The sequence below is a fragment of the Gadus chalcogrammus genome, chromosome 17, assembly GCF_026213295.1.
Source record: "Gadus chalcogrammus isolate NIFS_2021 chromosome 17, NIFS_Gcha_1.0, whole genome shotgun sequence".
In the NCBI taxonomy this organism is placed as follows: Eukaryota; Metazoa; Chordata; class Actinopteri; order Gadiformes; family Gadidae; genus Gadus; species Gadus chalcogrammus.
In genome coordinates, this window is record NC_079428.1 from 5,056,555 (window position 1) to 5,073,505 (window position 16,951).

At 49.0% G+C, this 16,951-nt stretch overlaps 3 protein-coding genes across 3 annotated transcripts in view; 1 reads left to right on the top strand and 2 right to left on the bottom strand.

Annotated features, from left to right (window-relative positions):
- The window catches only part of rpgrip1 (RPGR interacting protein 1), a 16,419-nt gene extending 16,283 nt beyond the window's left edge, over nt 1-136 (bottom strand). The window contains exon 1 of the mRNA XM_056575934.1: nt 1-136. This exon is cut by the window's left edge and continues 811 nt beyond it. The gene's annotated coding sequence lies outside the window, so the exon portion shown is untranslated.
- A 1,718-nt stretch (nt 137-1,854) lies between these two features.
- LOC130370430 (zinc finger protein 345-like) lies at nt 1,855-6,243 on the top strand. The gene is made up of 6 exons (XM_056576185.1): nt 1,855-2,070; nt 2,397-2,565; nt 2,898-3,254; nt 3,878-3,954; nt 4,449-4,500; nt 4,717-6,243. Exons 1-6 carry the CDS (start codon nt 1,855-1,857, stop codon nt 6,057-6,059), a joined length of 2,214 nt encoding a protein of 737 aa, XP_056432160.1. The 3' UTR covers nt 6,060-6,243.
- A 62-nt stretch (nt 6,244-6,305) lies between these two features.
- On the bottom strand, nt 6,306-16,585 carry cfi (complement factor I). The gene is made up of 16 exons (XM_056575760.1): nt 16,381-16,585; nt 15,524-15,678; nt 15,111-15,264; nt 14,589-14,652; nt 13,691-13,838; nt 12,713-12,885; nt 12,394-12,504; nt 12,051-12,164; nt 11,860-11,940; nt 11,474-11,598; nt 11,166-11,269; nt 10,672-10,776; nt 10,110-10,288; nt 8,059-8,160; nt 7,231-7,379; nt 6,306-6,841 (listed from the first exon to the last, which is right to left on the bottom strand). The coding sequence occupies exons 1-16, from the start codon at nt 16,438-16,440 to the stop codon at nt 6,773-6,775; spliced, it is 1,893 nt and encodes a 630-aa protein (XP_056431735.1). The 5' UTR covers nt 16,441-16,585; the 3' UTR covers nt 6,306-6,772.
- Nucleotides 16,586-16,951: the final 366 nt, after the last annotated feature.

The window sequence follows — 16,951 nt, forward strand, 5'->3', positions numbered from 1 at the left end:
TCTCTCTATTCCTTCTAGAGTGTGGGGGGTTTACTCTCAGTGACACCTCTGATGTAGGTTTACATTTAAAGGGGAAATAATCTAGACTAAGTGAGTCCAATTGCAATAAAGTGTTACCATAATCACAGTTTGATCGTCAAAAGAAGATCAAACTATGAAATCTTTGTGCATAAAGCTTGTGTGTGTGTGTGTGTGTGTGTGTGTGTGTGTGTGTGTGTGTGTGTGTGTGTGTGTGTGTGTGTGTGTGTGTGTGGCTTTCTCCCAATCCCTGGGCCCTGCATTCCCACTAGCCCATCTGCCACACGGCTAATTCCATCTCTGTGCTAATCTCATTAGCACAAGTCAGCTAATAGCAAGCATTTTTCGTGTCAGCAACACTGTCTACTGACTGGTGTATTTCTGTCAGTTCTCGTTGTCTCATTCTCTTCTTGTTGTTGTTGTCGTAGTTGTCAGACAGAACAAAGCGGCCAGATCTCGATGTTAGAAATTAAATCTTTGTGCATAAAGCTTGTGTGTGTGTGTGTGTGTGTGTGTGTGTGTGTGTGTGTGTGTGTGTGTGTGTGTGTGTGTGTGTGTGTGGTGGAGAAATAAAGGAGGGATATGTGAGGAGTAATCTGCAGTCCTAATATGTATTTCTAATTATTTTTTTTTATATTAATTTCTAAGGGGGGGCAGCATAGAGCCTTGGTCAGAGACTGCAAGTGGATAAATTCTGATATATACATATATACTGATATTCCGATATTCTCATACATTAAAATGTGAATAGATATATGAATATATATAACAGGAGAGACGAGAGCGGCTAAAAGGTGATAAATATAAATAACACGCATCTGATTTGCTTTCTGTTTTGCTGGTTTCATTTTATATCTGTGTTGTGTTAATCTGGTTCTAATCAAATCAAGGATTAATACGAAGGTACCTGTTACAAGAGCGTAACTGGTAAACTGTGAGCTACCATGGCTCTGCCTGCAGGGGGCAGTCATGATCGTCGCGTCATATAGTAACCTCAAGCGAAGAAGACCTCCACTTCCTTGTTATGAACCATGTGATTGTACTGTCGTTTAAACGTCTAACACAAAACAGTAACACAACTGAGACCTTTGTTCTCAGTAGTTACAGCATAAGAGGTATTTTAAGTTTATTGTATTGTTGTGCGGTCGGACCACTACCCAAGGCTTGGTGCATGGTCCTTTAGACCCAGAAGATAACTTTAGTGCAGGTAAATAACCTCCACTGCTACAAACTTGCCCTTAAGACCCACTACGTTTTATACCAAAGTCAAAGTGCACGTAAATAACCTCCAGTACTACTACCTGCACGGTCCGTCACACCCAGTAGTTGCTTGCTACTATCACTACTATGGATGGTCTCTCGATCAACAACTAATGTCTTGATTCACCCCATTGATCAGTTAACATTAACAGCCATTCTTGAAAACATGAGCTGGTTTGTAAAGAAGAAGCTGCATTGAAATTGTTTTCGAATCACTTGAAAAGCATTGGAACCTTGAGGTAAACAATATGGATTAGAACACGTCATCATCAGCAGGGACCTGTGATTGGTTCATTCACTCCTCCACGTGGAAGCATCTTGACGTATCCCTCCCTTTACCCCTTATGTGCCTCTCCCAGCATTGATACTGTTTCATAGACAACGCATCGCCTCCGGAAATGTTACTAGGTCACAATAAAAAAAAAATACCTGTGCGGATTTCCCCAGAATATCGATCCAGGTTCCCATTCACTCATGTTCCCATGCAGCCAATGATCTGGAACTTTGCAGGGAAATAATGCATGTGTGAAAGGGGGGCTTTACTCTATCTCTTATCTCTCTGTGTCTCTGCCAGCCATGCCAGGCCAGGGCGTGGCCAGGAAGAGGTGTGTGGGCTGTAGCGCCCCGCTGGGCATCGCCAGCCGCTCCTGCCCCAGCTGCCGGTCGGAGCAGCCCTACAAACTGTGGCTCAAGAAAAAGATGGAGAAGTTTGACTCCAACCGAGAGAGCTGGATCAAAGCCCAGAAGAGGTACCACATGTCCTCCCACGTCAGAGGAGAGGCCGTGCTGCTGGTGCGTACTACTACTACTACTACCCCTACCACCTCATTTACTATTACTACTACTACCTCATCTACTACTACTACTGCTCCTACTACTACTAATACCTCATCTATCAACATATATTTACCCAATTGAATACAAACTCACAACCTCATTAACTACGACCTCATTACCCCGTTTACTTATACCTCTTTTACTAATACCTAATTTTGTTCACTATTTTCTGTGTGTGTGTATTTGGTACTCTTCATTCTTGCCTGTAATTGGTTGCTTTGTATGCTTGCTGTGTGTGTTTGTTGTTTCCTTACTCGTCTGCGTGTGTGTGTGTGTGTCAGCTGGAGAAGCTCCACGCGCTGGGCATGAGGGCGGTGCTGTGTCTGGCGAGGCCAGGCAGGAGGCCAGGCTCCTGGGCGTCGGAGCTGCTGGCCCCCCGCTGCCACTTCAACCACGCGGCCGCCGCCGCGCTCAAACGCATCCAGGCCCTGTACGAGACCGTCGTCCCAGGTACGCCCTGACTCGAGCAGGGGCAGGAGAGACTGGTGCTTAGGGTGTTGGATACTCTTTAGCGAGACGACTTAAACCCTACCTGATCATTAATGACATGTATCTGATAAAATAACATCCTATGAAAGCCCCTTTGGATAAGAGCGTAAACTAAATGACCTAAAGAGAGCAAAATACCATTGCATGATTGCGGTTAGCTATTTCCTAACCGTTAGCATAATATCCTAGCAGCTAGCCTCATATCATCCTAGCCACTAGCATGACATCCTAGCCGGGAACTCTAGCATGAGCTCCTAGCCGGCCCCTAGAATAACGTTGTATCCCTTATGAAGGCTGGAGTGAGACGGCCCTGAAGGCTGGAGCTCCAGCGGCAGAGACCCACGTCTCACTTGCTTCCCCCACACCCATGACCCAACCCCCCGCCGACCAGTGCTCCACGATGGAGCAGGGCCCCACGATGGAGCAGGGACCTGGGTTGGAGGAGGGCCCCACGATGGAGCAGGGCTCCAAGATGGAGCAGGGCCCCGCGATGGAGGAGGTGGAAGGCCCTGCGATGGACCAGGTGGATGGCCCCATGGTGGTGGAGGGCCTTGTGGAGGAGGTGGAAGGCCTCCCGATAGAGGAAATAGAAGGGCCCACGGTGGAGGTGGTGGAGGGCCTTGTGGAGGACCTTGTGGAGGAGGTGGAAGGCCCCACGATGGAGGTGGTGGAGGGCGTAGTGGAGGAGGTGGAAGGCCCCACGATGGAGGTGGTGGAGGGCCTGGTGGAGGAGGTGGAAGGCCCCACGATGGAGGTGGTGGAGGGCCTGGTGGAGGAGGTGGAAGGCCGCACAATGGAGGAGATAGAGGGCCCATCAATGCCAGAGGTTGAAGGCCTTGTGGAGGAGGTGGAAGGCCCTGCACTGGAGGAGGAGGAGAGGCCTGCTGTGGAGGTCCCCACGGCGCAGGATGCATCCCAACGTATTGAAGGTTAGAAGCAGCAAAAACAAAATGATATAACTTGGATGGGCTAACTTGTATCTGAAAATGTCGAAGATTCGAAGATTCGATTTGAATAAAAGCTTGTAACGAGAGACATATTGTGAGATTGTACTGATATAGACAAGTCATCATTTTATAACACCATGATATACCGTTTTGTCAGAAAAATTTCCCATGTGTATTTTAACACAGATTACAGCACCAGGTCCAGCGGACATGTGACCCAAAAAAGACAACCGCGGAGCAGAAGGAAAGGTGAGGTCAGAGGTCAGGGTCTATATGACCCTATATGACCTGACATCACATGACCTATATGACGTGTTCACCTGTAGGAAAGCTGTTGAAAACACTGACATTTCACTTCTTCACAGCCCTCAAAACCAGAGAGGTGGACAACGAACAGCCAGAGGTGTGTATATGAATGTGACCGGTACCTGGTTCGCCAATACTGACTTGAATGTGTATTAAAGCGTTTTTTAAAACGTGAACCTATTTTACGCTCTGCTTGTATGAAAGGACTAATGCCGATTTTTTTCTAAAGACTTGGTTGGACCCTTAAAAAAGTTGACCAGATCAAGCGAAATGTAAAGAATAAAGTTGTATTCCTCTGTAGGGATCTTTCCCTGAAGGAAGCAAAAAAAAAAAGTGGCAAAGAAAAAACGGTTAGAGGACGTTCACTGAGGTGGCGCTATATGCAGAAATCGGCATCAGACTCTTGCACCCAAAATAATCGGAAAAATAGACTGCTGGTTGAAAAATCCTGAAGTTCTCCTTCAGTACTGACTGGTATTTATAGTAAAGATGACGACTGAAATGTATATAAAGGATGAACGCCGGTATGGATAATAAAGACGAGGGCTGGCATGTATTGCATGAGGCTAACTCTCCCACGTCCTCTATCAGGGCTCCTCATCGTCTCTCCAGTGTGAGGAGGTTTCAGTCTCTGTAGAGACCAGTCCTGCTCCTCCAGAGATGGAGGAGGAGGAGGAGGAGGAGGAGGAGGAGCAGAAGAAGAAGGAGGAGGAGGAGGAGGAGGAGGAGGAGGAGCAGGAGCAGGAGGCGGCCCCTGCATCAGGTTATCTTAAAACCCACCACACTCTTCCAGAAGAGGGCCGCACATTCAGTGTGTGATGTTTGAGCTCATGCTAATTCCGTGGTGTTGCTTTGATAGGAGCACCTCTCGAGTGGGAAAGCTCTGAGCAGTACCCCGGTCGCCGCCCCGGGCCAGAGGGCCCCGGAGCGGCGACCGGGGGTTACGGCTGCGAGCAGTGCGGGAAGACCCTCTCCACGGCCCGGAGCCTCAAGGCCCACGCGCGCGTCCACACGGGGGAGCGGCCCCACGTGTGCCCGCTGTGCGGCAAGTCGTTCCACCAGCCGGGCGCCCTCCGCCACCACCAGCGCGGCCACAGCGGCGACCGGCGCCACCTGTGCGCCCACTGCGGCAAGACCTTCGCCCGCGCCGACGTCTTCAACGCCCACCTGCAGACCCACTCGGGCAAGAAGCCCCACCGGTGCCCCGACTGCGGCAAGAGCTTCCTGCGGCCCGCCAACCTGCGGCGGCACCGGGCGGTGCACACGGGCGAGCGGGCCTTCCTGTGCACGCAGTGCGGCAAGGGCTTCAAGCAGGACAGCCACCTGCGCTCGCACCAGCGCTCGCACACGGACGAGCGGCCGCACGGCTGCCCGCAGTGCGGCAAGCGCTTCCGGCTGGCGGCCACGCTGCGGCAGCACGCGCTCATCCACACGGGGGACAAGCCCCACCGCTGCCCGTACTGCGAGCGGCGCTTCCGCAGCGCGGGGCAGCTGCGGACGCACCAGGAGCGCGGCCACCCGCCCGACAGCCCGTACGGCTGCGGCCGCTGCGGCCTGGCGCTGGCCGACGCGCTGGCGCTGCAGAGCCACGAGGCGCTGCACGTCGAGGAGAAGCCCTACCAGTGCGTGCACTGCGAGAAGGCCTTCGGCCAGGCCAAGGCGCTGCGGCAGCACCAGCTGCTGCACTCGGGGGACAAGCGGTACCGCTGCGCGGCGTGCGACAAGGCCTTCACGCGGCTCGTCACGCTGCACACGCACCAGCGCATCCACACGGGCGAGCGGCCCCACGCCTGCGCCTCGTGCGGCCAGACCTTCATGTGGCTGGCGCAGCTGCAGAGCCACCAGAGGCTCCACGCCGGCGAGCGGCCGCACCGGTGCCCCCACTGCGACGAGGCCTTCGCGCGGCCCTCGGAGCTGCGGCTGCACACGCTGCGGCACCCGGCGGCGACGCGGCACCCATGCGCGCACTGCGGCAAGAGCTTCGGCCACCTGGGGGCGCTGAGGACGCACGAGCACACGCACGCCATCGACAGGCCCTTTGCGTGCGACCAGTGCGGCAAGAGCTTCGCGTGGCGGTACCAGCTGCAGTCGCACCAGCGCGTGCACTCGGAGGTCCGGGTGAGGCACTGCCAGGAGTGCGGGGAGAGCGTCACCGAGTCGCGGCGCTCCAAGAAGCACGTCTGTGTCCACGCCGCTCGGTGACGAGGCACGCCGGTCGTCAAGCACGGAAGACACCGGTTGAAGTGTGTGTGTGTGTGTGTGTGTGTGTGTGTGTGTGTGTGTGTGTGTGTGTGTGTGTGTGTGTGTGTGTGTGTGTGTGTGTGTGTGTGTGTGTGTGTGTGTGTGTGTGTGTGTGTGTGTGCTACATGTCTGAATAAATCTCTTCTCTACGATTGTTTTGTTGTTCTGTCATTATTAAAAGTGCAGGAATCATTTGAGCACATAGAAATAAAGTGAAATAAGCAAACTGCTTTTAAGTGCTACTTTATAGAAACGAGAGAATTGTTGTAGTGTAGTGCATTGTTTCCACAAAACCAACATCCACTGACAACATAGGACCTGGCCCTAGTTATGACGGGCTTTAGCCAACCGAGTAACTCCAGCATCACGGTCAGTGTGGCTCAAAAGAATGAACGATGGAAACAAAATGTGAATTGCAAATTGTATTAAATGCATCTTCCCAGGTGGACATGTTAATGATCATGTTTGTCTGCGGTATGGCATGTTCTCTGGTCGACTGCTTCACTAGTAACCATCATCTGCCGGTCCTGTTCAAAACAGTTGGATCTGATCACATAGTCAAGGTGTCTGTACATTAGTCTACAGGTAATCAAGCATCACCTGGAGGTCCTGTTTATACATGTAGTTTGACCTGCTCTCGAGGACCTTAACGTTTAGCTGTCCCAGTGAAGGAGTTAGCTGTTGTATATGTTGACTGCAGGCCAGCCTGTGTGGTACCGGATCCATTCGAAGTAATGTGCCACCTGAAGGGAGAGAATTACATGAGCATCTTAGAGACTGAAGCTGTGGTTCCCTGGCAGAAGAAGAATAACATGAGGAACGTCTTAGAGACTGAAGCTTTGGTTCCCGGTAAGAAGTATAATAACTTAAGGAACATCTCTGAGATTGAAGCGGTGGTTCCCTGAGAGAAGGAATTGCTAGACTAGAGATCAGGATGTGATCAACACACGTTGACAGAAAACCTGTTCTAATACACCCTCAACATGTGATTATATACGTTTGTATATAATAACATGTTGATGGTGTATTAAGACAGGTTTTCCTAAACATTCTCTCAAATGGATTACATAACTCTCGTCATCAGGCAGACACACACGCACGCACACACTTAGAAGTGTCAGTGGGAGTGTACCTGGGTGTAGACCCCTGGGAACCCTGGCTCCCCACACTTGGCCCCCCAGCTCACGATGCCCCACAGGTAGGACACGCCCATCTCGTCCTGACACACCAGGGGCCCCCCGCTGTCTCCCTGACACGTGTCCACGCGGCCCTCCAGGTCCCCTGCACACACGCACACACACACACACGCACACACACACACACACACGCACGCACGCGTACACGCACGCACACGCACGCACACACACAACAGCGCACGCACACACGCACACAAACACACACACACACAACATCACACACACACACACACACACACCATCACACACACACACGCACACACACAACAGTGCACGTGTCACACACAATACACAATGTACACTAACACTATGTTTGTTTACTGTCGCCGTGGGGGGAGAATTTATAAAAATGTATTTGCAACTTCGAAGCACCCTGAGGGCTTTATTTCTTAAAGCTTTATTTCCTTAAGGGAAAACAGGTTGTTGTGTGTCTGAGAAGCTCTTACCGTCCAAACAAGTGAAAATTAGGTCAACACTATCGGTGAGTAGTTCTACGTTAGAGGATGTGTTTGGGGTTCACATCCAGTTAGGGTAAATGTTTTTAAAGAACACCTTGAAAACTCTGACACATCCGGATGTCTCGTCTGGAGTTCATGTTCCTGAATTCATTTTCTAGTCTCCAATTTCTTGTGATTATTAAATTACAGTTTTTGCTTTGAGAGAACCTCATTTTTGATGATGCGCCAAACAGTGGGGTTAGTTCATAACTCTGTGGTTCCAGTGGTGGGTTCATCTTTATCAGTTTGAGTTGAAGTGAGCCCTACCAGCACACATCATGCCCGGTTTGAAGCGGCCTTTGTAGAACTTCTCGCAGTCGTCGATCAGAGTGACGTTGGCGTACAGCAACACGTTAGACCCTCTGTTGGCTGGAAACACATAACATAACCATAACATCATCATCCCTTCATCACAACATCACCATTACATAATCCTAACATCATCAACCCTTCATCACCATTACATCATCATGCAACCATATCATCATCAGTAGAGGGGTGTGTGTGCATTAGTATATATGTGTGTGTGTCTGTTTGGGAGATCCTGAGCAAGGCAGAGGACGTGTGTGTGCGCGTGTGTGTGTGTCTGTGTGTCTGTTTCCCTGTCTGCATATGTGGCTGTGTGTCTGTGTCTGTGTCTCCGTGTGAGTCTGTGTGTGTGTGTGTCAGTGTGTCTGTTTCCCTCTCTGCGTGTGTGTAAGTGGGTGTGTGTCTGTGTCTGTGTCTCTGTGTGTGTCAGTGTGTCTGTTTCCCTGTCTGCGTGTGTGTAGGTGGGTGTGTGTCTGTGTCTGTGTCTCTGTGTGTGTGTCAGTGTGTCTGTTTCCCTGTCTGCGTGTGTGTATAGATAGATAGATCTTTATTCTCATTGCACATGTTACAGAGCAACAAAGTGTGGGGTGTGGAGAGACAGGACGGGGAGACTGTCAGGCGCTCGTTAGATAAGAAACATGCGGCCCGCGTTAGATAAGAAAGAAAAGCTAAACAAGAGGGTAAACGAGGGGGAAAAAAAGTCAATACCCAAACTATGCTCCTCTAAGTTGGGCACAGTGTAGGGATTAGCAAAAAGCACCTCAGCACATAAGCAACACATCAAAAACATCACAAACACATGTGGGAGGGGGGAAGGGTGTCGGGGAGGGGAGGTGTCGCAGATCAGACCCCGGGAGGAGGACGCGGGCAACGGGCGCATCGCATCACTCATGGCATACTGAACTGTATCGAGGGACGGAGAGGGGGGGGGGGAGTCCAGTAGGCGGTGAGTCCAGGGGGTGTGTGTGTTATGTGTGTTATGTGTCTTGTGTGTGTGTGTGTGTGTGTGTGTGTGTGTGTGTGTGTGTGTGTGTGTGTGTGTGTGTGTGTGTGTGTGTGAGCCCAAGGACTCCATCTCCACCCAGACTCAACAGTGTCTCTCCCGTCTGATGCTGGTGACGAGGACACGACCGTCGCCGAGGAGACGACCACGAAGAGTTCTGAACCAGGGACAAAGTTCACGGGAGGTGGAGGATAGGGCGAGGGGTGGCAGGACATCTGTATGCATAACAACCAGGGGAGGGGAGAGATATCAGCCTTCCAAGGCCGAAGTGGGGGAGCCGAATAAAGATACCGATTACGATTGCTTTGGGTCAGGCCGACTCTGCAATTTCTCGCCAACCTTAAGTCACTCTGATACTCTCTGCAGTATTCCAAACTCCAGAATCCAAAAAGCCGAATTAGCCGAATTTCGGTGGCCCGTTTAAGCCCGATCCAACTTCACCAGAACGGTATCCAACTTGCGATTTTGTTCGCACATCGCATGAGTCTGTGTGTCGGCAGCCCGGCACAATCCAACAATGACGGGCAGCTTCTCAATAGCCGAATATGCTGCCATCGCCTTACTAGCTTTGCGATAGAACAGGAGCCCGCAACCTCCAAACAGCAGGAATCCTGTTATCATAATCCCAATTATGTAGACGTCTTCCACATCCTCGACGGAATGTATGGCGAGACACAAAGGCCTCCACTCCTTCCAGGAGTCCAACATGTATCCCGCTGAGAACGTTACGTCAGGGCAGGCGGGCTCTCCTTTGCCCTGTTTTCTCGTCGAGAAAATTTGATCAATAGCGTTGAGAGACCAGCCAATCAGATCCATAATTTAGGTTTCAGATAGAAATGCAGAGGGAGGCTCTGACAGATCTAGAAGAGACAGCACAGGACAGAGACAGAGACAAGGAGCAGAGGCAGGAGAGAGAAGGGCCGGGAGGGAGCAGAGGGAGCAGAGAGAGACGCGACCGCCTTCGTTGGAGGCAGAGGAAGAAAGGGGCAGTGTGTGGGGGTGTTACCGGCGGTCCGGCCCCAGCCCGAGATGCTACAGGTGTGCGGCGAGGAGAAGAGCTGGGTGGTCCAGGGGACGCACACGGCGCTGATGGCCGAGTTCTGCTCCACACAGATGTCCTTGTAAGGAGGCAGCAGCTCCAACTCTATCAGCGCAATGTCATTCTCATATGTAGAGATTTTGTAACTACACACACACACACACACACACACACACACAGATAGTTATAACTAGTAGCGTTATACTTGCAGACACAGACACACACACACACACACACACACACACACACACACACACACACACACACACACACACACACACACACACACACACATACAGCTAGCAGACAGACAGACAGACAGACAGACAGACAGACAGACAGACAGACAGAAAGACAGACAGACAGACAGACAGACAGACAGACAGACAGACAGACAGACAGACGGGCAGATATTATCAAAGCTATTGTTGTTGTACCTGCAGACACACCCACATACACATTGACAGGCAGGCAGCCCAAAACAGACAGACAGACAGACAGACAGACAGACAGACAGACAGACAGGTACCTGGGGTGTATTATGATCCTTTTAACAGGAACAATGTCAGTTGTGTCCTGGGGATTCACCTTCGTCCATACAGAAAACTTTACCCGGAAATAGGTGGGGTTTATTCTGAAAGAAAATCACTGGATTTAGGTATGGCATGGTTAGGCTACTTTTAGTACTGGCTTTAGGTCTATGGTAGGGGACTAGAACCTGAAGTACTTTCTTTAGGTCTAAGGTAGGAGTCTAAGGTAGGATTCTGAAACCTATAGAACTGGCTTTAAGTCTAAGGCATGGGTACTGAAGCTTTAGCACTGGCTTTAGGTCAAAGGTAGGTGTCTAGAACCTTTTGTACTGGCTTAAGGTCTAATGCAGGGGTAGATAACCTTAAGTACTGAGCTGATGTTTCTGAGCAAACGTTGCTGTCATCTGTGAGCAAGCAACTTGTAAGCAGAGACCATCGGATACATTTGAACTGATAAATGTTGCATAATTACTTAAATATAGGTTGGTATTACCCCACACAGTGAGCGGCCGTCAGCACCCAGCAGCCTCCTATAAAGGCTCCAGCGCAGTCGATCTTGTACCTCTCCTCAATAGCTACCTGCCACTGGATCTGAGTCTGCACACACACACACACACACACACACACACACACACACACTAGGTTGTGTGTTTAAGGAAGGACAGGAAGTAGTTGTAGGAAAAAGGAAGTTAGTTTAGCAAACCGAAAGTTGGTGTGTAGCAGACCGGAAGTGTGTGTAGAAGACAAGAAGTGTGTTTAAGAGACAGGAAGTAAATGTAAATCAGGCAGGAAGTGAGTTACGGGCTTGGCCGGGGTTCCTCCGATGACCCTCTTGATCCGCTGTCTGACCCCATCGTTGACAGCGGTGGTGTTGGGGATCCCACAATGCAGCTGAGACTCTAGATACACCCTATCCATGTGGACCACTACACACACACACACACACACACACACACACACACACACACACACACACACACACACACACACACACACACACACACACACACACACACACACACACACACACACACACAGTACTGCTTAGACTCAACAAACACCCTGTACTGGAGGACCACCACACACACACACACACACACACACACACACACACACACACACACACACACACACACACACACACACACACACACACACACACACACACACACACCTAGACTACTGACCTTCTTTAGGAGAGGAGGATCCTGCAGAGAGAGCAGGCACTGTCGTGTCATCTTCGTCATCAGTATTCAGAATACCTCGCCCTGTGGAGAAACAGAACAGCCTTCACACGGGCAGCTGGCTAACAAGCAGTGTGTGTGTGTGTGTGTGTGTGTGTGTGTGCGTTTGCGAGTGTGTGTGTGCGTGCGTGTACCTTTGGGTGTGTGTGGGGCTTCGTCCTTTCCGTCCAGACAGTCTCTGATATTGTCGTGCACGGCGTCATTAGACACACACACACCTGGTCTACAGAATAACCCCGACCTGCAGTCTGCACAAAGTCACATGGTCAGAGATGATATTCCACTGTACCATGTGTGTGTGTGTGTGTGTGTGTGCATGTGTGTTTATATATGTAGGTATATATGTGTGTGTGTGTGTGTGTCATGTCTGTGTGTGATGTCTGTCTGTGATGACTGTGTGTGATGCCTGTGTGTGGGATATCTGTCTGTCTGTCTGTCTGTCTGTCTGTCTGTCTGTCTGTCTGTGTGTGTATGTACCCTTGCAGCACATCTCGTCGCTGCCGTCTCCACAGTCGTCCACCCCGTCACACGTAGCGTTCAGAGAAACACACTTCCCGTTGACACAAGGGAACTCACTGGACGCACAACCTGCCACGCGTAACACACACACACACACACACACACACACACACACACACACACACACACACACACACACACACACACACACACACACACACACACACACACACACACACACCAGTACTGTAGCTATACAAGTAGGAATAAATAGTCACACTGGTAGTAGTGGAGTCATACTTTACACATACTGCATGTATCTCATAGAGGAGCCTACTTCTAACGTGGGTGTAGCACGTCGCCGTGGCGACCAGGCTGTAGTTCTGGCCGGGGCGGAGGTGACATTCAGCGAGGGAGTTCTCGTAGCCCTGACAGTGGACCTCCACGCACTCCCTCGACCCAACGGCCTGGCTCTCCCACGGGACGGCCACGCCTACTGAGGCTGCTCCCCTGAACATGTATAGACAGCAGGGGGTCAGTAACACCCCTGAACATGTATAGACAGCAGGTAGTCAGTAACACCCCTGAACATGTATAGACAGCAGGTGGTCAGTAACACCCCTCAACATGTATAGACAGCAGGTGGTCAGTAACACCCCTCAACATGTATAGACAGCAGGGGGTCAGTAACACCCCTCAACATGTATAGATAGAAGGTGGTCAGTAACACCCCTCAACATGTATAGACAGCAGGTGGTCAGTAACACCCCTCAACATGTATAGACAGCACGTGGTCAGTAACACCCCTCAACATGTATAGACAGCACGTGGTCAGTAACACCCCTCAACATGTATAGACAGCAGGTGGTCAGTAACACCCCTCAACATGTATAGACAGCACGTGGTCAGTAACACCCCTCAACATGTATAGACAGCACGTGGTCAGTAACACCCCTCAACATGTATAGACAGCAGGTGGTCAGTAACACCCCTCAACATGTATAGACAGCAGGTGGTCAGTAACACCCCTCAACATGTATAGACAGCAGGTGGTCAGTAACACCCCTCAACATGTATAGACAGAAGGTGGCGATTACCACCCCTATTTCCTATTTTATTTAACCAGTACCATATTCCACCAGCAATGTCACAACTGGACTCTGAATGGATTGTTGCCAGGCAACAGAAACATTGTCCTGCACACTAACTTGTGTAAAGCAAAGTGATGCCTCGGGTCCAATCAAATGACATGATCAGAACCAACCGTTCCGCTATAAATATACATAAATATTGGAGATGTGATATCTATACTTACAGCGGGTGTTTGAGATCCCTGCACAGGGCGTTGGCAGCAGCCATGTTCCACCTCCTGGCGCAGACAGAGAGCGGATTACCCCCCTGGGCTGGAAGCACCACCTGGACCCTGTCCTCTACCAGAGAACTGTTGAACCTGATATCCCTGGCTACAACAGACAGAGAGAGCCTGTGAGGAACAACAGCTAGAACCCACACAGACAGACTGAGAGAGAGACTGAGACAGAGAGAGCATATGAGGAACAAGAGCTAGAACCCACACAGACAGACTGAGAGAGGGACAGAGAGAGAGAGAGAGAGAGAGAGAGAGAGAGAGAGAGAGAGAGAGAGAGAGAGAGAGAGAGAGAGAGAGAGAGAGAGAGAGAGAGAGAGAGAGAGAGAGAGAGAGAGAGAGAGAGAGAGAGAGCCTAGGAACAAGAGCTAGAACCCAGACAGACAGACTGAGACAGAGACAGAGACAGAGAGACAGAGACAGAGACAGAGACAGAGACAGAGACAGAGACAGAGACAGAGACAGAGAGAGAGAGCCTAGGAACCAGAGTTAGAACCCAGACAGACAGACTGAGACAGAGACAGAGACAGAGAGACAGAGAGAGACAGAGACAGAGACAGAGAGAGAGAGAGAGAGAGAGAGAGAGACAGAGACAGAGACAGAGACAGAGAGAGCCTAGGAACAAGAGCTAGAACCCAGACAGACAGACTGAGAGAGAGACGGGCAGAGAGAGCTTAGGAACAAGAGCTAGACAGACAGACGGAGAGAGAGACAGAGACAGAGACAGAGACAGAGACAGAGAGACAGAGAGAGAGAGAGGAACTCCAGCTTGAAACGCGGCTGGTGTTCAGAGGGATGCACTTCGAAATAAAAGTCCCCATGTTGGAGCACAGGTGTGAGTTCTTACGTGAACAGGTTTCTCCAAAGGCAGACATGAAGACCCTTTTTTGTAAACACGATAGGGACATCACCTGGAGGACAGACAGGTATGAATGTAAGACAGACAGACAGGTATAGTATAGTAGATGTATAGTTGATTATAGTATACTGTACTACTTATACTGTACCATTCCCTTCTACTCTCTATCCAGAGAGTAAAGTAGAACAGAGTAAAGTAAATAGTATGCTGTTATTCACTAAACTCTACTGTCTGAAAAGAGAATAGTAGAGTAAAGTTGGTTACAGTAGATACTAGAATACTCTACTTTACTATAAAGAGAAGAGTTGATTATAGGCGATTGCAGTACACTGTACTTTACTAAACTACTCTCTGAATAGAAAATAGTAGACTAACATATATTAGATTATAGGAGATTATGGTCTGCTGTACTGTACTCAGCAAGGCGTCTGCCAAATGCCCTAAATGTATGTACACGACTATTCCCGACTCTCGAATAGCAAACAGTGGAGTAAACTGTTCAGTTCTTACTTGGCAGTAGGAAAGGTACCTCCTGCCGTCCAGCCCACAGACGCCCGTCCTGCCCCTCTTAGGACACATGTACGGCAGCTTGCATGAACACTTTCCTTCCACACAGCGCTGCCACGGTGGGCAGAAGACCCTGTTGCACGAACTCCTGGTGTAACTGCACACACACAAATACACAAACACACACACACACACAGAGACATACACAGAGACAAACACAGACACATACACAGAGACAAACACAGACACACACACACACACACAGTCAGAGGGGAGACAAGAAAGAAAGAAAGAAAGAAAGAAAGAAAGAAAGAAAGAAAGAAAGAAAGAAAGAAAGAAAGAAAGAAAGAAAGAAAGAAAGAAAGAAAGAAAGAAAGAAAGAACTAAGAGAAAGAGAAAGAGATTTGCTGGCATACTTTTTTTCCAGGCACCGCTCTGGCCCAAGGAAGTTATCTGTGTAGGGCTGTGGGTTGGGAGGGGGGTCGATGGTGGTGGGGGTGGAGAAAGTGGTTTGACCCTTTACTTTGGGTGAGTACTTGGCGGAGGCCTGGGCATTTTCCTCTGGGATCTCCTGCAATAAAATACGTCCCATGAATGATTTCACAACAATTTAAACATTTACTATATGACGGAATACATTTCATAATCACTACCCGACATATTCTACACTTGCTGTATTACAGGGCACATCCCATAATTATTACACACCATATTATATTCTACACTTACTATATTACAGTACATCCCATATTTATTACACACCACATTCTATACTTACTATATTATAGTACATCCCATTTTAAGTACACACCATATGCTACAATGACTGTGTTTCCCTGTAATGGATCCATCTTCCATTAGTGGAATATAAGCAAAACTTGAAATGGGCAGGATTAATAGGCTTCCCATGCTGGACATATTCGTGGAGAAACATGAATTTAGTGTTAACACCGTGAAGAAGACTTTAACAAGTATTGCCCAGAGGAAACAGCCCTGGAACAATATGATTGAATACGATCACCTCTCTCCATTATATGTATAAATATTATATATATATATATATATATATATATATATATAGTTATTCTTATATTGTACTAGATGACATTTACATTTAGGGCATTAAGCAGACACTTTTATCCAAAGCGACTAACAGCACAAAGTACATTTGTCAGGGATGATAAATATATAATAGGCATTATTATATTCAACTAGTTGATATATATAATATAAGTATTATATAGGATATATATATATTTATAATATTACTTACTGCAGCAGAGAGAGCGATGGACAAGAAGATGAAAACGGTCGCTGTCAAATGAATCCTCATCTTCACAGACAGAAAAACAGACTGTTTCTGGGTCTTCACGTCTAAAAGTGTGTCCAGAGACGGACCAGAGAAGTCCACTGACGGGCCAGCTAAATGGTGTGCAGGAGAGGGCTCTGTCCCGGACTCTGATCTCCTCTTTCATCTCAGATGTGTCCAAACAGACGCACACAACACACACACGCAAAAACACACACACACTCAAATAATGAAAAATATATATAATTTTTTGAGAGGATTAGGAGTATGCATTTTGAGTATATGTTTGGAGGATGTATTTGGAGTATGTTGTTGGTGTGTATATGGAATATGTATTGAGATTATCTATTTCCTGCATTTATTTGGACTATGTATTTGGACCATGTATTTGGATAATAAGGTGAGCCACCAGGTTCCAGTAAACTGTCTGAATAAATAATGTCCTAATCAGAGCTAGGAGCAATGTTTAACACAAAGTTAATAGTCAACTAAACAGCTCATACAGGCAAGCAGACAGACAGGCAGACCGACAGGC

Bases quoted from the DNA above. Each gene is read 5' to 3' on its own strand.
- cfi (XM_056575760.1), bottom strand. From the start codon at position 16,440: ATGAGGATTCATTTGACAGCGACCGTTTTCATCTTCTTGTCCATCGCT. The intron at 15,679-16,380 runs GTAAGTAATATT...ATTTTATTGCAG, and splicing joins CCATCGCTCTCTCTGCTGCA to GAGATCCCAGAGGAAAATGC. The intron at 8,161-10,109 runs GTAACACCCCCA...ATGTGTTTCCAG, and splicing joins GGGCTGGGGCCGGACCGCCG to CCAACAGAGGGTCTAACGTG.
- LOC130370430 (XM_056576185.1), top strand. From the start codon at position 1,855: ATGCCAGGCCAGGGCGTGGCCAGGAAGAGGTGTGTGGGCTGTAGCGCC. The intron at 2,071-2,396 runs GTGCGTACTACT...TGTGTGTGTCAG, and splicing joins GAGGAGAGGCCGTGCTGCTG to CTGGAGAAGCTCCACGCGCT. The intron at 3,955-4,448 runs GTGTGTATATGA...GTCCTCTATCAG, and splicing joins TGGACAACGAACAGCCAGAG to GGCTCCTCATCGTCTCTCCA.